The sequence below is a fragment of the Octodon degus genome, unplaced genomic scaffold (genome assembly GCF_000260255.1).
Source record: "Octodon degus isolate 3935 unplaced genomic scaffold, OctDeg1.0 scaffold00108, whole genome shotgun sequence".
In the NCBI taxonomy this organism is placed as follows: Eukaryota; Metazoa; Chordata; class Mammalia; order Rodentia; family Octodontidae; genus Octodon; species Octodon degus.
This window is the reverse complement of record NW_004524684.1, coordinates 2074865-2095119: the sequence shown is the minus strand read 5'-3', so window position 1 is coordinate 2095119 and position 20255 is coordinate 2074865. Positions and strand designations below refer to the sequence as shown.

General features: G+C 44.8%; 1 protein-coding gene across 4 annotated transcripts in view; it reads left to right on the top strand.

The window, feature by feature from the left end:
• The window catches only part of Magi2 (membrane associated guanylate kinase, WW and PDZ domain containing 2), a 1451928-nt gene that overhangs the window by 1315453 nt on the left and 116220 nt on the right, over positions 1 to 20255 (top strand). For all 4 annotated transcript variants that reach the window (XM_023724303.1, XM_023724304.1, XM_004639270.2 and 1 more), the window contains 4 exons: positions 4950 to 5135; positions 6926 to 7082; positions 11627 to 11846; positions 12752 to 12895. In XM_023724303.1, coding sequence (XP_023580071.1) covers positions 4950 to 5135; positions 6926 to 7082; positions 11627 to 11846; positions 12752 to 12895 — 707 coding nt within the window. The remainder of the gene's footprint in view (positions 1 to 4949; positions 5136 to 6925; positions 7083 to 11626; positions 11847 to 12751; positions 12896 to 20255) is intronic.

Sequence of the window (20255 nt, the reverse complement as noted above, 5' to 3'; positions counted from 1 at the left end):
GCTACTTTCTGGATCTGTGCCATAAACCTAGGAATTTTCCCTTCTTCTCTCTTGTCACAGTCTCTCCTGTGGATTTATGCTTTATTTTAAATATTTTTGTATCCTTATCCCAAGTTTCTATAACCTGACTGTCCAGCTCTCGTGGGCAAATCCCGCATGCTGTTCCCCCTGGAGCACCTAGCACACTGCCTGTTCTGAAGCAAATGCAACGTAGATCTGTTTAGATTGATAAGCTGACAGATTGGTCCTCCTGCCACAACCCATACTTTGAAAAGTAGATAATAAATAATTTCCAGAGGATATTTTTTTAAAGAAAAACAATAGGAATCATCTAATTTTAAAAAGAAAAACATCACTTTCACTCAAGTGACAAAGTCTAAACCCAAACCAACTTCCCCTGCCTCTCTAGGCTGACGACATGTGGTTCAACCTTCACAAATTGATGGAATTATGAACTAATGAGTGTGCGCTATGGGCTGCCCTTGAAGTGTTTTTCTTGGGTGTCACCCTCATTTCGAAATGTCTCTCTTGCAAATTTGACTTGATTGATGCAAAATCCACTTTCCCTGTCGAATGCTTCCCACAGTCTATAAGGCCATTTTTTGGGGTCTGTTAACAAGGAGATAATGAAATGTTAACATGAGCCACAGAGCTTCTTTTTCTTCTGAAATGAAATGCACATGAACAACAAGGAAGTAATAGAGGAAGAGGGAGAGAGAGCAGGAGAGAGGGCTAATGAACTCTTCCCTCAAGATCTCACTACAAATTCTTCATCTAAGCAAGAGGTGCCCACCACATAAGCATCCTGTCCTCTGAAAAAGGCCTGAGCTAAGAGAGAACTCAGGAGTTCCATGATTGTGTCAGTCCACAGGATCTAAAGAACCTGGGTGGGTGTCACAAAGGCTCCAGAAGAGAACTCAACAGCAAAGAGGGGAGGCATATTGTTCTCGGGGGATGCACCCAGACATCCTGAAAACAGCTGTTTAGAACTCAGAGAACATCCATCAAACTAATTACCTCTGAAGGGTCCTACTAAAATGAGTGCAATGCCGGAAGAGTACGTTTCCAATGGAAAAATAGAAACCCATCGCAATATAAATGTAGTGTTCTACCCAGGAATTAATAATAAAATAGAAAAAATTGGTTGGTTTTTCTTTTAATTTTTGTTTTTCAATTAACATTTCTGACTGGTGACATATCTTCTCTCTCCCAAACGTCAGTGGGTCCAAAGCCAGCTGACATGTGGTGACTTTTCCCAAATAGCTGTGCATCCTAAGCACTCTGTGTCGAGAAGACTGATCCAAAGGCGTCATTCCTGGTGCTGCCTGACAGATGATGTCTCCAGGCACGCAATCGAAATGGACTGCGCTCCGGCAGTTACCTTCGTCATCAATTCTCAGAGAATTAATGAGCACTATTAGTGCCAATAATAGAAACCAAGGTCAGGGCCTCTTCCTTGTTCTGTAATCCCATTAGCACTGCGCAGGAAGCACGCAGGTCAGAAGCTCTGCAGACCTGACCACCCAGCAAATGGGGCAGCATCTTGTTCCCAGAGAAACTGCTCAGCAGGGACACCCCCCTTCAAAGGGGTGTCGCCCATCAGCGCTGCATGCACTTACAGATGTGGGGGTGGTGGGGAGGAGGCTTGAGACCGCCTCAGCTGCCAAGAGCTTCGCTTGCTGTTGGTGAAGCAAATGCCCACACAAGACAGCAGCGCGAAGCTGGGTCAGGTACTTCCAATTCCTGAACACACATTTTTAAGTCGTGTGTCCACTTCTATTTCACACAAGCTGCTCAGGGAGCTACCCAAGAATTTATTCTTATTTGCATTCTCTTAGATCGGCTTTTATTCCTTTAATTTTTGTTCTAACTACTCTGAGAAAGTTAACCGCGGCCTTGGAACTATGAGTTTGATGATAAACAATTGATGACAGTGAAAATTATCTTGAAATCTAGAGCAGCACGCTGTTGTAATCTGTCTCTGGGTCCCTGCCCTTGCTCCTTAGAGTTCAAATTGCTCTCAAGAAGGGAGTAGCCCTGAGGTCTGAAGCCACCCCAGGGATTTGTATGTTGTCTGTAATAGTCTGTAACTTGCATTTGTTTTCTTAACAGAGAAATAAATTAGCATACTTTTACAGCTACTTCACAATACTACTATAAGGATTCAAAATAAGTACCTAGCACAATGCCTGAAAATTAACAAATCATGGTTTATTGCTATTTTTATTGTTATTGAGCACACAGTTTTCTGTGCGTATTGTGTGTCTGTGTGTCTGTGTGTGTGTGTGCATGCGCATGAGAGAGAGAGAGGTGTCTGTTGAAGAATTTGGGGTGTTATGCCTAGTATATTCTAATAATCCCCCAAAATGTAAGAAAGCAGAAGCATGAATGAGTCAAAATAGCAAGCATCCGAATATTATCTGTGATTTGAAGTATACTTTATATTTTCATCTTAGATGCCAGCATTCCTAACACCCAAATAAATTACTCTTGGCAAAGAAATGGCACTAAGCCTTAAGGTCCTAACCAACCAGGATGAGAAGACTCTCCAGTTCTCCTTTCCTCTTGCCACTGCAAGCCAAGGCCTGGGATCCCCTCCCCTATCAGAATCACTGGTGGAGAGAGTTGGATTCCTGGCTTGAAAATAGCTGTGGTCCCAGATGAAAATACCAGGTGCTCACAAATCAAGAGATCATTTAGAGGTCAGAGACAGCAGAAGAGGAGAGGAAGGAGAGCGCTCAACAAGGGCCAGTCTGGGCTCTAAGCCCTGTTGCCCTGTGAATGGCTCTGCTGTTGCTGTTCTGTATCATGGGATACAGAACCATGACTACAGAACAAGAGCTTCTACTCAGGGACAGCCATACAGCTTCAGAAAGACAAAATAAAGGCCGGGAATTTAATTTCTATCCTTTTCTGTTTCACTGAGAGGAGGAACAAAGGAAAGGAAGAGCTGTGTGCCAATCCGGTGGACCCAGGGCCCCAGGTGAATTGCCAGCCACTGTGTGCCTTCACTTCTTTGATGGTATCAGGGACCTTGTATGATTCATTGAGAGCTATTTTATATATTAATATAGGTAAAATACTATATATACATCTATCCCATAACACAGTGCATACTTGTGTAAGTATAAACCATACGGAGAACAGTTATATAATAACAGATAACTAAGGGATCTATACCATGTTGATTTCCCTTTGAGTAATTCTTACCTGCAAGCTAGATTTTTCTATCAAGACCTGAAACATTTTTGGGTAGAATCAGAAAAAGACACTTGACCTCATCCAGTGTTTCTCTCCTCCCCCAAATCCAACTCTGTATCTAAACAAAGCTGTTTTCCTGCCTGCTACGTGTGTGATGATGCTCTGTGTGGTCCTACAGCTAGTAGTCTTCCTTCAGTTTTAGAAGCAGTACAGGCTTACTCTGCATGGAAATAAACACGTTGGTACCTACACACACATGCAGATGTGTACACATCACTAGTGATGGCAGAAATACTGAAGAGATAATTAAAACATTAATGCTTATGATCCATAAGCACAATCAAGTTTCGCTTCAGGGACATGGACTCAGCCAATATTTTCATATGCTACCTCTAACCTCTCGTAGTAGAAGCAGAAACAAGGTGCTGGTTAATTAACTCACTAACTGTCCTTCATATCATGGTTATGAAATAAGGTTCTGGAGTAGACACCCTTGGGGCACATGGATGGTGGGCTGGGCCTATCCCCCACTCTGCAGATTAGATCAGTGCCTGGTTCCACAGAGCGAGCAACAGCAGAGCTGTTTCAGGTGATTGCATGTCCAGGCAGCAGTGTTAAAGGGAGAAAGGACAGGGAGCAGGTTCCTGGACTGTGAGCTCCTTGGCAGACCTGGCAGAGACCCCGTGTGCTCTTGATATCTGGCCCCAGAAATAGCCGAGTACCTGGAGCAGAAGTGAAGCTGCCATGAAAATGGAAGATTCTGGGTGGTGCCCAGGATGGGAGCCCTGCAGATCGCTGTGCAAAACTAAAGTGGGAGACCAGCCAGGATCTTCCTATGCACCTGCCTCTTGCTCCACATATAAATAAATAATAAAATGCAAACAAATGTGCATTATTTTAGCATCGTGTTACATCAATGCTTTAATTGTTATATTTTAATGTCTCAGTAATTGGGGTGCGTTATACAGGCAATGGAGCACAGCTGTTTAAGCGGCAGAGTTGGGGTTTCTTTCTTCCTGCATTTAAAGTCAAGGTGTACCTCATCACCAGTAGCATCTCAGATTTGGTGAAATGCATTATGTACCAAACATCAGCAAGACCTCAATGCCACATAATAGTCAGTGAAAAAGGAGAGGCCGGGCTGAAGGCAAGCGCTCCTTTAAACAGAGCTGTAGAAGGGTGGGAGTGACCTTAACATCTGCTCTGTGTGGCTACCACCAATCGGCACAGCCCTTCCTTTCCTTTGTTCCTCCTCTCAGTGAAACAGAAAAGGATAGAAATTAAATTCCCAGCCTTTATTTTGTCTTTCTGAAGCTGTATGGCTGTCCCTGAGTAGAAGCTCTTGGGGCCCAATGTTCTGTGGCCATGATTCTGTACCCCATCCTCCTGTGTGCTGGACTCCCCCAGGACCTTCTTAGGTGTCTGTGACGCTCAGCTCCTGCCTGGACACCCGGAGTCAGGACTCTGTGAGTCTCACGTAGTGCTGCATTTAATGCTGGGGCGACTGGTGTGCCCTGCAGTTGGAGGAGCTATGGCCGTGATGTTGGGGAATCACCCATCACCGTAAACACTTGGATTTAGGAGCACTGTTCTCAGTCGCTTACAGAGGACCACAGCTAGTAGCAATGATCATGATTTCAAAAGAAAACTATACTGACCAGGGAAGGAATTCTGACATTGCTTTGTTGTGTGATGGTGATGTCCCTGACTCCTGTTTCTGTTGGGTTGTTTTTTTTTTTTTTTTTTAGCCGTGCCCCATAAAATCGGACGCATCATTGACGGGAGCCCTGCAGATCGCTGTGCAAAACTAAAAGTAGGAGACCGAATCCTAGCGGTGAACGGCCAGTCCATCATCAACATGCCTCACGCTGACATCGTGAAGCTCATCAAGGATGCGGGTCTTAGTGTCACCCTTCGCATCATTCCTCAGGAGGGTGAGTGCCTGCGGTGGCCTTGCCGGGAGACATGGGCACAGTCACTGGAGGCTCCTCGGCCTCCAGCCACACAGCTGTCACCAGAGAACTGTCAGAGTCAGAGGCAGCTCCACTCGCTGTGGTGAGAATCCCAAGCCACTAGGTTTTCTGAAAATTTCCTGGGTCTGGGAGAGCTGTTTTTAGGGTCACATTAGGCTCAAGCTCATTTTCAAAGAAGATAGCGTTATAAACCTGAAAAAAAGAAGGGGAAAAAACCCTATACATTATTAACAGTTAATCTCTGGAGGATTCTTCAAAGTTTGATTGATTTTGAAAAGCTTGAAGAAACTCTATGGCCTAAAGAGCTCATTGAGGAAATGTTACATCTGATAACAAGTCTAATGCCCATGCGGCCTGCGCAGTTCCGCTGTCCAAGGTCTCCCTCCTACCTTGCAACCCCACTCTCAGGGGCCCGCAGTTCAGAGTCCTGATTCACACGCATCCCCATTTCCACACACAAGTGTTCACTCCTGGCTTGTAGCTGCTGGCTCATTAGTGACATTGAAGAAGTCTGTCCCTCACACTTCCTGGTAAGTAAGCTGTGTTGCATCATAGGGAGGCCACGGCCTTCCTTGACTTGGCCCCATGTTTGGCTCAGCTGCCTCCCTATTCACTTTAGGATTGTCTAACATGGAGATACCAAAATGGCTAAACAGCCCTCTGACTAATCGTAAGCAATAGTGCCCAACCTAGGTGATTTTGTCCCTCTAGAGGATATTTGGTGATGCCTGCAGATGTTTCTGACTGCCATGGTTGGGGTGAGGAGCCAGCCACTTGTTACCTAGTTGGTAGAGGCCAACACTGCTGCTAAATACCCCATACACAGGACAAGCCCCAGGGTAGGAATTATCTGGGCCAAACTGGCAAGAGTGCCAAGAAATCCAATCAAAATGGAGAGGAATTTAAAATCTTTGGGCAATGAGAAGAGGAAAGAGTGGTTTATAATGGAATGCTAATAGGTCACCTCTCTCTTGTCACGCAATGAAAGGAAAAGAAAATTCAATGACTGGGGTTTTTTTTAAGCTGTTATCTATAGATACGGATGTGTATGAAATATTCAGTGAAAATAAACTGTCAGCAAGACTGCTTCCTAAAACTCCAGTGTGCTGTCTTCCCAGTCTGAAACATGTTTTCCCTGTCCTTATCCCAACATACAGAGATAATTTCAGTTGTGAATTTGATGGTATTAGAGGGGAAAAGCCAAGTAGTACTTAGAGGAAAAAAAGAAAAGAAAAATAAACAGCTTTCTGAGTCTTTTCTCTGCAGAAAACAGTGGCTCTTAGCCATTATTACTAAAAGGGGCTGAGGACGAGCTTGTAAAACCACTTACCATTTTATGGTTAGTTCTTTACCCACACTTGGGAAGACTGTTAAGACGCTTCATTGTGGTGGAAACTGGTGGCTCAAACATTCTCTCACAGCAAGCAGTGCTGGGGAAATAGGGTACACTTTGGAGTCTTCTCTGAGTTCTTTTTCCAAGTTTTAGCAGAACTTTGTATTGGGTGGGTGGTTGGCCTGAGTTGTTGTTTACTATTTGTTTGGCTTGAGTTTTTGTTTGGTATTTTATTCTATCACCTCTCTGGGTCTCATGGTCTTGATGAAGGGTCCTGGCTCCGGGATGGGTTTTGAGCTTGGTAAGTTTCATCTGCTGTCTGAAACCTAGCAGAAAGGGAACTGAGCACAGCCTGGCGCCTTGGGAGGAGACTGGTCCACCGCCACCCTGACCTCTGCCGCTCTGGTTCCCTCCACAGAGCTCAGCAGCCCCGCCTCGGCCCCCAGCTCCGAGAAGCAGAGCCCCATGGCCCAGCCGCACAGCCCGGGGGCCCAGCCCGCCCCAGCTGCCCCCAGTAGCCCCGTGGCCCAGCCGCCGCCTCCACAGCCACTCCAGCTGCAAGGACATGAGAACAGGTACCTGGGCCAGGGAGAAGTAGGGAAGGTTCCCGGACAGCCCAGGACTCAGGCCGGGGGCACGAGTTCCTGTGGTCAGGGCTGCAGCGTCAAGGTGCAGCCTGCGGGATGCGAGTGCGTGGAGCAGAATGTAACCGAGTGCCTGCCCCTCCTGGAGAGCCCTGCAGTGCTGGGCTCCACGCACTGTCTGAGTAAGGATCGCGTGCTAAGAGGACCAGGCGGGAAGAGCAGAGACGAGGCCGGAGGCCGGGGCAGGTGGCTCGGGTGTGATGCGGTCTGCGTGTCCAGGGCCGACCCCAGACGGCTCTGTGGGCGCATTGCGGGGTTTGATCTTCATCCTGGGTCCCGCGCAGTCGCTGAGCAGTTCGAGCTGCTGGCTCACATCACAGAATTTGCTTTGCAAGGTCTCGCTGTTGCCCCATGAGAAAGCAAAAGGGAGGCTGGGCAGGGCGACAGGCAACGGTGAAGAGGGGCTGCGGAACCCTGGGGCCCATGCAGGCAGAGGCTGGGGGATGCTCCCGGTGGATGGAGAGGGACGAGGGAGGATTTGGGGCGTCGGCAGCCAGGTGCACACTGCTCCTGCCTGTGCAGGTGGCATCCTCCTACCTGAGGTCTTCCGATCCCCGAGCACAGGCACCGTGAACCACCGTGACTAAGGCACTTAGAACTCAAAGAAAGAATGTCATGGAAATATGGCACTGCCTGCTAACTGTGACCATGTGGAACCGGGAGCCTGGGCTGGGTTGGGCCCTCCAGACAAAGAGATGTATGTCCATGTGCTGCTTCCACTCTCAGAAGCAGGGGCGCGAACCACCCCGCAGCAGCCCCGAGGACAGGCCTCTCGGCACTAGGCTTCCCCTGGTCTCAGCGCTTGCTGAGCTCCTGTTTCCTGTCCTGCCTCCTGTGCAGATGGGATGCACGAGACTCGGTGTTGGACTCCCACAGTTCCCTAAGTGGATTCATCATTCACATGGTCATGAAACAGAGCCTTTCCCTGGGCCACACAGGAGGCATTTCTGCAAAGTCCCTATGTACTCAGGTGCTTTCGGGAAAGGTAAATGTATGGCTGGCCTCAGCTGCTTATGTTTTTAGAAAATGTCAGAGCAGAGAAAATGCCTGTGGGGCAAACGTTGCAGAGGTGAGAATTTGACAGCCTGTGAGAAAGGGGAAGTCCGGGCAACTCGGTAATGAGCCCAGGTACGTCTGCTTTTGCTGTTACTGGAGCAGAGGGGGCTGCACCTGCTTCCCCGGGGTCCCTCCTGCATTCAGCAGGAGAGGGGAGAAACCAGCAGTCCCTAAGCCAGCTTCCAGCTCCTCTTCTGGATTTTCCTCCTGTGGATTAATTTGCCATCACATTCAGGGTGCAAGGACGCCCCACACATGGGTGCTGCATCTAGCTTGGGCAGATGACTGCATCCTGGAGTGGGTGAGAAAGCCTGCTCCTCCAAGAAAGCTGGCTTCATGGGGAAGGTCGGAACATGAGAGTGTGCTGTGGGGACAAGAGCTCAATAAGGCCACTGTGGGTCCCTGTCTGCTTGCCTCATCCCTGCCACACTGTGGCCTCTAATGTAGCATTAGTCTTCAGAAGTTCTGTTGCTCTTATTCAGATTTTTATAAATCACCCGTGTACTAGCCCAGAGTTCTCTTTTCTGCAGGACTGACACCCTGGGGAGTACTTGTTCCATTTCTGGGGGTTTTCACAGGCCAGCACTCCAATCTCCTGGCTTACGTCCATCATTGTTAGTAGTAGCTCACTGGCCTAGGAGTGAAGAGATTCAGGCTCACAGAAACCAGAAACACCTCCCTAGCTGCACTGAGAGATGCCTGTTGGATCAGAGGGAACCCAGGCCTTTTTCTGGATCAGACGAGAGTTGTCTCCAAGACAGATACTGTGCCAAGCGTGTTTGTACAAAGAAAGGCCACCTACATCATCAGACCCCATGTGAGAGTGGGGTGGACGATGACGGTCTGGGCCAGAGATATAGCTCAATAGCACAAGTGCCTGCCTGGCTAGTTCAAGGTCCTGAGTTCAATTCCCAGTGCCAAAAAAAAAAAAGATAATCTGCTTCCAGGTTTCTATTTCAAGAGTGAGAGTGAGCAGTATTTAAATACTTAAAGAATATTTAAATAATTCTGTTCTCAGATTTAAAAATAAAAGAGCCACTATGGACTATATTCCCAAATTAAATATCAATAGTAGAACTGACCTTCTTGAACAAGGGCGATTGGTATTTCAGTATGATTTGAAGTAGCCATGGCAGGGGAAGAGGATTGGAACTGACTGCATAGACCTTGAGTCCTAGATGCCCACAGCTGGAAGCAAACCCTTGATGGGCCACGAGACATAGAATCTCGCCTAGGCTGCGCTTCTTGGTCCTGGAACTTCTTCATGCCATAAAAAAAATTGCTAGAATTTGCTGTTAGTAGTCTGCTTGGTCATCTCTGAGTCTCTTTAGTAATGGAATTAATAGCTGTAAATGCTTATATTGTTGACCTTCTTTCATAAGTGAAGGAACTTTAAGAAGTATTATTTTTAACAATTTTGAGTCTTCCTTAAAATGCTTCATGTATTGAAAACACCATGAATTTGACCTAGCCATTGTATCACTCACTTCAAAGTCAGTGACACTCATGAAACATTATCTTTTCCTTCTTAAAGAGTTCTTCAGTGCACAGCTCGCTTGAAATCCAGACGCACGTCACTGGTTAGGATGAAGTTGCAGTGTTTGGTGGCCTGGATGACAGCTGTTGCAAGTTTCAGCTGTTACTTTTTCTCATCATTTGTGCCTTTGGGGAGATCTTTGCATTTCACCCTCTTTTGTTACACCCTGTGACACATCTGGTTGGAAACAGCACATAATGGATATTTCATACCAACACCACACAAATCATGAAAATAGAGTGACTGTGCTAGTACGCGCAGCAGAGTGACATCAAAAGCGCCATGCAAGCTATTTCTAGAAAGGAACCAACACACACTGGCAGATACCACCTGGTTCCGTTCCTTTGTTTAATGCATGCATTTGCATAGCTAAGTTTCTTATTCAAAGAATATTTAAATAATTCTGTTCTCAGCAGGCACACTCTCAGTAGGTGAGTGGCCTGTGGAGGATTAAGCAAAGCCCAAATTATCCAGCTCACAAAGGGAATGTCTCCCCTCTGCAGGGTTAAGCAGCAAATGAGACCTATTTGAAGGGTTGATTAAAATGACTACATTGCCGACCCCCTTCCGGGAACTCCAGATAAATACATCTGTTGTCCTGTACTTTCAACGTGTCCTCACCAAATACTAGATTATACTTGTAGCAATTCTTCAGGCAAGTCCTTTTTAAAAATATTTGATACTGACCATTATCACTGAGACAATAAAGCAGTAAAGAAACCATCTAGTCATCAAGGTAAAAATTCTACTGGTTTTGAGCATTTTTCTAAGATATTTCAGCTTTTCTTTAGTGCTAAATATTTTATCAATTGCTCACACCTTGCACATTAATGTTAAATGAAATTGTTACTCTATAAAACATATTTTTAATCTACCTACCTTCCGGGGTAGCTCGCTGTATACTGTTGCCATGGCAACAGGCAATGAAGTACAGATTTCAAAGACCTCAGTACCACGATGATGACTTTGCAGTTGACCTAAATAATGATCTCCTAGTGGCAGGTCAGGGCTGTGTTAGTCCTGTTGGGGACCTAAGAAACCTCTCAAGCTTAGAGAAGTTTGGATTCATAAAAGAGAGAGAACAGATCTCTCTGGTCTCTGTGTTTATTGTAACTAAGGTCTAGAAGCAATGACAGGCAGATGCTAGACATTAACATTTTTGCCTTCCTCTCCAGTTTATTAATGCAATAGTGCTGACTACTCATCCTGATAGCTAGCATTCAAACTTCTGTGTAAGATGCTTTGATTTTCACCAATGATCCAATGTCTTTTTTACTTCCATAAAAGTAGTCCATAATTCCGCCCACTGCCACTCTTTTATCTTGTAAAATATTCAAAAGATCCAACTTAGCAATTTACAATAGCCCTTAACTAGGTACTTTTAGATTATTTAGAGATCATTTCAATCATGTTTTCACAGAGTAATGAACGATCTCACAAGGAGTGTGTGTGTGTGTGTGTGTGTGTGTGTGTGTGTGTGTGTGCAAGAGACCAAGAGAGAAAGGTGTTGAGGAAATTGGTTTACTGTTATTAGGACAGATTAATATTTTGGAATATATAGTTAGTGTTTAACTTCCTAGATTTGCAAATAGACAAAGTGAAAGAGAGACACCCATGAGTCTTTTTCCACAAAATTCTGGTTGAACCACAATTCTATCTTGATTTCTTGAAGGGCCAAATGAAAGTACACAAAATGGCCTTTGTCAAAGATGTTTAAGTAATGCTTATTATTTAATCTTCTCACAATCCTAAACATGCAGCAAGATGAGTAGGAGCGGCCGCCATAGCTCTTGTGGCTGGATCAGGCCAGGAGGTCATGGGATCATTCTGATTTTCTTAGAATGCTGAGAAGCCAAAGAAAAACCCCTTTCCATTTATTTAGTTATAGGTCAGAAGTAAAAGCAAGACAAGATGTGAAACCAGACATCCGACAGCCTCCGTTCACAGACTACAGGCAGCCCCCACTGGATTACAGGCAACCTCCAGGAGGGGACTACCAGCAGCCCCCACCCTTGGACTACAGGCAGCCTCCCCTGCTGGACTACAGGCAGCACTCCCCAGACACCAGGCAGTACCCGCTGCCCGACTACAGACAGTCCCAGGTACCTGGGCCCGGGGTCCTGTCTGCCAGTCCAAGACTTCCTGAAAGGCAAGGAATGAAATAGGAGGAAGACAGAACAGGTGCCCTTCTGGGATAGAGATCCATGGCTCTGTGCCTACCTGAGATGTCATCAGGGTAACATCTGTATCCCAAAACTGCCCTGGATAAATATCTATTTCAGAATAAAGCAGAACAACCCAACCATCCATCCATCCATCTACCCATCTGTCAGCAGTGTACAGTATTCACTGGATGAGCTAATCTCTGCTGGTGTTCTGTAGCCAACTTCCAGTGCATTGCCTTATCAAAGTTTTTTAAATGCTCTTATGGGAATATAGCTGTAGCTCCATGAGAGTATGCTTGTTTAGCATCCACAAGGTCCTGGATTCAATATCAAGCACCAGAAATGAAAGAAGAAATACCTCTGACCTGGACTTCAGAGTACCACTAGTGCCAAAAATGTGGCATTTGGCAGAAGTGGAGGTCTTTAGGTCTCTAGTAACTTCCATGGCCTTCTCCTACCCACTTACCCTAGCACAAGCCTAGGATAAGGCCAGGCTTAGACTGCAAATCAAAACTCATCTTTATCCCAAAGAATCTAAGGGCAGTGAAGATGAGCAAAATTTAGACACATTGCCTTTTCAGAAGAGAAGTTGATTTTGTAAACTTCAACTTGATATTCAAAGTAAGGCCTCCATCAGCAGGCAACTGAGACAGTCAGACGCCATTAAATTTCACATTTATTTTTAGCAAGCTCTGTAATTTACACACACACTACAGCTCTCAAAGTAGTAAATAAGAAACTCAGGAGAGAGAATGTCACGTTTACTAGGCAAGGAAAGGAGAACAGAGAAGTGGACCATCGCAGCTTCTCTAATCCTGTTCCATTTCCTCCCCTCCCAAAAGGGTTTTGATTATTTCACGGTGGACATGGAGAAGGGCGCCAAAGGATTCGGATTCAGCATTCGTGGAGGAAGGGAATACAAAATGGATCTGTATGTGCTGAGACTGGCAGAAGACGGGCCGGCGATCAGGAATGGGAGGATGAGGGTAAGAACAGTCTCTCCTTACGGAATTGCCCAATTCTGAGTGGTCACCCCACTGTGGCTTGAGAGGCGAGCTGAAGCTGCTGCCTAACAGGCAAAATAGATGCAGGATTGGCTTGCTGTCCATCTCAGGCCAAAGTCTTCAGGGGTCCAAACACTTAAAAAATTACTTTCATTGGACCACAGAGATAGCTCAGCAGCATAAGTACCTGCCTGGCAAGCGCAAGGTCCTGAGTTCAATCCCTGGGACAAAAAAAAAAAAAAAATGTCTCTCACTGTTCTCCCGATGACCTTCTATCATTGAAGCTAGAAATAGTTATTTTTTTAAAGAACTAAAAAAAAATAGACAGCGTAAAGATGTATATCAAAGAGTCTGCGATGGTGATGGGACTCCTTAACAGTTTTTCTACAGTTTGATGGTTCCATTATCAGTGAAATTGAATATCTGGAAATTTATTTTTCATTTCATGCTTTCCTCCTGTGTTTATTAATCAAATAGCCCTGCATTTCTTTGGAAATACTTTTTTTGTATTGACTGGTCTTTTGGTTTTCATACTGAGTAGACAGAAACTGCAGGTGAAAAGGAAATTAGGGTTCTTGGATAGAGCTGTCCGTAAACATAATAGCCCTTAGAAACGTTTCAATTAGAGGGTAAGTTGCGACTGAATATTTTAATGTCATAATTGCTGTGGAATATGTGATTCGTGAAGTAGCTGATTTTGTATCTAAAAGTATAAAACTTGATATTATGGAACATTAGCCAATTTCTCTCCTTTCCCTTCCATCTCTCCTCTCTCTCTCTGTTCTCTCCTCTCTCTCTCTCTCCTTTCCTCCCCTCTCCTCTTTTCTTCTCTCTCTCTCTCTCTCTCTCTCTCTCTCTCTCTCTCTCTCTCTCTCTCTCCCCCCCTCAACTGGCAATCAGTAAGCCCATAATAGAGGTTTGTTATTATTATCCATGAATTCTGGGATCCATTCTTGCCTCTCTCCTTGCTCTGTAAATTAACACAGAAAAGCGGTGGCTGTGGCTTCTAGAACCACTGGAGCTTGCATGGGTGACTGACCTGCTGTTTCTACCACTGCACCTCCCATTTCTGTGATTCTCACTCCCAAGTCCAAAAATCACCTGCAGTACAGAAGTAGAAAGAATGCACATCACACCCACTTCTCTCTTCTCTTCTCGGCCCTCTGCCAAGTGGGAGGTATGGGGGCTGCCTTCTGAGCCCAGGAAAAGCTGGCTCCAGAGGCTGGTGGCCCCTGCCCTGACACCCTGCCTGCTCACCCTCTGGCTGTGCATTTAGGATGAGGCTTGCTTTATTGGTGCCTTCCCAAAGCCAGAAGGACACTTGCTTCCCGTGCTACACAGCCAGCTCGGGAGCGATTGAGTAAAACAAAATTAACCTTCGCAGCACAGGTGAAGACAGCATAGCACTGAAAGTACGAGGGAAGTGACCAAAGCACTGAGAGAAGGGTGCCACCGGCTCAGGGACCTCAGAGGTGTCCTCCATAGACTCCAGACAATAGCCACATTTTCAACAAGGGGTCTGCAGGGCTGCTTATGCTCAGCGGCATAAGCACCTGCCTATCAAAGGCAAGGTCCTGAGTTCAATCCCTGACACCAAAAAGAAAAAGTGAAAAAGAAAAAACAAGGTCTCTACTGAATATACACAGTCCATGTATACCATACAGCCAAGGAAAAGACGCCTGAGTAGAGAGGTACCCTTGTATGGAAAGCTGGCTCTTTCCAATAGAATTTAAGCAGAGCAGCCTTCCCAGCATGGCCCGGGGCACGTGCACCCCAGACTCAGTAGCCGCACAGGGATGCCGCCCTCAGAAACCCTCACCGGCTACGCCAGGCTCCCAGGACGTGTGGTGCAGGCAGAAGCCGGGAGGGAGCAGTCGTGACACCAGTGTGGCACAGGTAGGAGGCGCCTGGCTCAGGCTCCTCTGGCCCTCCCTGAACACACAGCCCAGGGAGGTTTCCGGGCAGCCTTACCCACAGATTTACGGTTCCACAGGCAGGTGCTCAACCCTATGAATGGCACTTATTCTCTGGCAGGTGATAAAATGAGTCTTCTACTTGAGTTTGAGAAAATGGTATTTTTCACACTGGCCAAAGATTATGAAAATGGACAATATTTCAACCTTTTCCATGCCATTCTTGTAAAGCAGCCCATGTGTGCCAGCTACCCAAAAGGAACTAGTATAGCCAGTTGTAGACAACATGAGTTAGTTTATCTTGGACTAATATATATGTCACTTGATTCTCAAAGAAAATGAGCCACTTGAGAGTCAAAGAAATTTCATGAATCAGATTTAACTGGTTAATTTTTATCCCTGATCTTTAAGATAAGACTAAGAGCTTGGCAGGGAAAATGGAAGACTTTTCTGCTATTTATGGATCATGGTTGATATTCAAGTGATACTGGAGATTTTCACACTCGTGGATTCTGTTCTTCTGGCTCCAGTACCAAACTGAACAATGTCCGTGGAAGGAGCTCCTTCACAGTGCACGTTGCACGAGGCTCACAGTTACCCGCTCTCAAGTTAGACAGCACTGAGGATCTACCGAGTTAAAGATCAACACCTATTCTTCACTCACAGTACATAAGTGATTTAGATTTTACTTTGATTAATTTTATTGGTGCACTTTAAGTACACACAATGATAACAGTCATCATAGGGAATTTATACCTGTACATGATATATCCTGAGTCTTTTTTTTTTTCATTTCCCTTCCCTCCCTTCAACCTTTCTTCCCCTCTTTATTAACAAAAGCTTCATTTGCAGTTTTCCATCTATTCTTTTTCTCTTTGCCTTTCTTCCTTCCCCTCTTCCCTCCCAAGTTCCCTTTCCCATCTGAACATTTTCCTCCTATTTCACAATATCTGTTGTACATTTTGGTCCTTATTTGTCCTTTTGATTCCTCACACCAGAGAAGCCATGTGGCATTTCAACACGTGTGTCTGATCCCTTCCTCTTACAAGTTTGGTGTCGAGGTGCAGCCGTCTGGCTAGAGCTTCTCCCTGGTGTGAGAAACAGGTTTCATTGTTATGTTTGTTATATTTGATCATCTAAAGCTTGTCTTTTCTATCTTCATTTGTGCTTATCAACAATTAATAATAATTCTCAGATATGTTTAAATTCTTCAGCAAGGATCAAGATTTAGCAATATTTGAATGACTTAATAGTTTTATAATTATAAAATAATGCATAAACTGAATAATGAATAGGTTATCACTTTAGAAAATCCACAATAAAAGCAGAGACCAATTCCCAGTTCATTGCAAGTTTCTTCCTTGATCCTACTGGTGTCCAATGGGATTAAGAATTAACATCTCAGAAGATCTTTTCTAAGGCGGCTGTCTACTCCATGGGTGCGACTTGGTCTGTGGATTTCCAAGGCTCCCAAGACAACACGGGTTACAATTAGCTCAAAAAGAGAACTGAGCAGCAACTTTGTCCCAGCTTTGAAATACTCAGGCCTGTTTCTCTTTGTTAGCATGATTCAATCTTCACCATTTCAATCCCTTAATTTCACCAGTGCCAAAACTAAGCACACAACAGCTGAGGCTGGAGTGGGGGCTCAGCCGTAGAGGGCTTGCATGTGTTTTCTCTCTCATAATCAGGAATGGAAGAAAAAAACCAGATAATGATCTAACAGCAGTCTACCTGAGTTTAAACCCTGTGCAGTAAAATTGTTCAAGTCACAATTACTACAAAAGAGCTGGGTGATTCCGATAATCATTTCAAGTAACACTGATGGTACTTTTGTGTTGGAGATATAAATAGTGCTACCTTTGAATGCTGCTAGGGTACCAAATGCTAGCCTCTGTGCTCGAGACTTTCCTGGGTCTTTTTGTGGGTCCAGTTTGCAGGAATTAGCAAGATTGGGCTTTGCTAAGAACACAGTGAAACTTGGGCAGTGGGTTCTGGGCGAGCTGACATCCTTCTCTTACTGGGCCTGAGAACACGTGGAACAGAGAGATCGTCTGCAAAGCTTGTCCTCAGGCATCTGTCTTAGCTGCTTTTCTCGTTGCTGGGACAAAAACACTCAACATCCAAGGTTAAAGGCGGGTTTATTTAGTTCACAGTTGATGAGGTTGCAGCCCATAATCAGCTGGCTCCAAGGCAGGGTAGCCTGGCAGAGAACAGTTCATGGTGCCCACAAGGCAGAGTTAGCAACAGCAGAGGGAAGACACCACAACTCTTTCTGTCCCATATGCTGTAGGCAGACTGCCTGCCCCAGGGTGGGTGTAGCACTCGCATCCTTAATCCCAGCCAGAACTGGGCCACACCAATCAGTGGACTGATTTACTAACCACGCACCCTTGATCCCAGCACCATCTCTGAAAAGCCCCATGACCAAACGAGGCTTGGAGGGGACATCTAGACACAAACCATAACAGTGTCCAAGAAAAATGCCCGCGTCCTTCCCACCTAGTGCTCTCTTGAGGACCCGATGAGCGTCAGACCCCAGCGGATGGGTTTCGCTCCGGCTTCCTTGCTTTTGTTTGCTCTGGTTCCTGGTGCTGACAGCAAGTAAGAATTATCTTAGCTACTCAGCAAGTTGGGTTGCTTGTCTATCAAAATGAATGATAAGTACTGCCAAAAGTAGCATTCCGAAAGCATTTGTGTGTTTACTCTGTGTGTGTGTGTGTGTGTGTGTGTGTGTGTGTGTGTGTGTGTGATAAATGCTTTCTGCTTGATGGAGAATGTCAGATCAACCAAGAATCCAAGTACAAGATCTAATGGTTTTGTCAAAACTGTTTGAGAAGGCAGCAACCTCGATGAGCAAGTGGTGAGGACTGGCTCCCCAGACAGGCGGATATCCAAGCCCAGGACAGCGTGCAGGTGAGGTTAAGAACCTTTCCCAGAGGACCACCTGGAGTCCATTCCTGGTTCTAGAATTCCTTGTATCACAAGTGTAAAATTAAGTGAACAAAGGAATTTGAAGGTTTACCAAAAACATTATTACTTTGAGTTTGCCAGAACCTCAGCTCTGCTCTCCACCTCCAAAATAGCAAACTTGAAATTAGAAGCACACTGTCACTTTGCTGAGCTTCAGAGCCCAAGAAATAGGCATAAAAATAGGTACTTTTTAGAGTTGTCAGAAGAGTTTAAGGAATATATCAGGAGATATGACACATTTTTATTACAAAAGAATGAGGTATTAGTTTAAGGAAAGGGAAAGAAAATATTAAAATAGGTGATAGAATAAAATTTGAGTGGGTAGAGTAGTGTAGGTAGCACAAACACCAAGAGAAACTAGGTGAATCCAAAAATATTTGTTTATCAGAATACAAATAGACAGTAGCAAGGTCTTACTGTAACTACTAGGTAATTTTAACAACTATTAGTACTGGTGCGCTGGCGATGTGGCTCCGTGGTAGAGCACCAGCTTCACACGCACAAGGTCAAAGCTTGGGTTCTCACCTTGCAAAAGTTGAATGAACAAAACAAAAAGTGATAAGCCCAGAAAACCAGGAGAATGCGCAATAGCACTCTGATGCCTGGTCGCTTTTCTCCAGTTACTCAAAAAAGGCTAATATCATAAGAGAAACAGAAACGGCATTCAGATTTCAGGAAAAGCACAATAAACTATTAGAAGATATTACTAGATGTAAGACAGAAACTGTTTTTTGTTTGTAAAATTGCCTAACAAAGTTGAGGCAGATAAAATTTTCACAATTGATGTATAAGTCTCTGGTAAAGTGTGCTTGAAAATGTTATATAATTAATAACTGAAACTAAATAGAAAACACAAGTAAAGAATAATGAACACACAAAATATCTTGCAGTGAAATTCAGTGAAGCAGAGAATTTAAGAAATCTAGGGCTGGGGAAATACCTCAGCAGCGTAAGTGCCCGCATAGCAAGCACAAGGTCATGAGTTCAATCCCCGTACCAAAAAACAAACAACCTAAAGAAAGAAACTTAAAAGTTAAGTTGTCCCCAGATGTGAAGTATTTGAAGCAAAGAAATACTATTCTAAGTGCTTTAGTAAAAATCTTGCAGACAAGTTAAAAGAGAATCTGAATGGAAATCAGGTCTGCTCTTTTTTTATGTACTTTAATACAGGGTCTACAGGGTCTCACTACACAGATCGGACTCATAGTGATCCTCCTGTTTTTAGCCTCCCAAGCGCTGGGATTACAGGCACACTACACCATGCCCAGTCTCAATTCCAGTCCCCAGCTCAGCATGCCCTGAGGGCGGGGACAGCGTGGCACACCAGGGATCGAACCCAGGTCCCTGTGCCTGCATAAGCAGCTACTTTAGTCCACAGAGCTATCTGGCAAGCCCTCCAGGTCTGCTCTTAACAGGCAAATGGGGCCTAGGTTGTAGCTCAAAGCTTGAGGTCCTGGGTTTGGTCCTGTTGCATCAAAGTATAATATATCCACCATCACCATGAGACTTATTTTCTATAAGCAAAAAAGAACTTCACTTATAACATTGACACCTTATGGTTGAGCAGCATTTGCATGTCTCATGATTACATAATGTCATGATTTAGCTTCTTTCTACAACTCCTATAACACAAAAGTCTGCATCTAGTGGGCTTTAAAATGACTAAAATGTCTTCTTAGACTGAACAGTGCGCAGAAAGGATACTACTTGCCCATCATTTGGTTTTCATAATGAAAAGCACAATCCCTTAATACCAGTTTCTTCTTAATTTGTTACCTTTCTTTCTGTGGTTCAGACGTGGCTACCTTGGGACTACAAAATGAGCATGTTTTTGAAGCACTCCATTTTATGTTCAGTTTTTATTAAACATAAAACAGTTTCTAAGAATATTTCTCACGTATGTAATGGGAATAAAATACTAACCGTGATCCAAGCACCCATGAGCCACGGTTAGAATGACCAATCTCCCTTACCGTGTCCCCTCCCACCCTCCAATCCCGAGGAGCCAGCAGCCTGAATTAAGATGCATTCAGTTCCTCCTCAGGTGCCCACAGAGGTGCCGCTCTCTCAACCATGTCCTTTAGTTTTGCACTTTAACTTTATATAAATGAATGCCACATGCAGTGTTCTGTGGTTTGCTTTTTATTTTCCTAATTTTCCGTTTTTCTTATTGATTATGCTTGTGGTGCCTCAGGATGCCTTCCCGGCGAGGAGCTGGGACATAGACATCTGTATTTGTCTTGCTCCTTTTTGTCTCCAGCTCTTCTCCTCTCCCTCCCACTGCCCCACATTTCCAGACCCCTTGCAGCCCCCATTCCATGGTGAGAGTCATCCTAGTTGGCCCATGAAGCTTTAGTTCATTTATTTTCACTGCCATAAATTATTTCATTGGATTGATATGCAATAATCTGCATTATATATATTATATATTTCCTAGTCTGTGATTGAGAGTCACC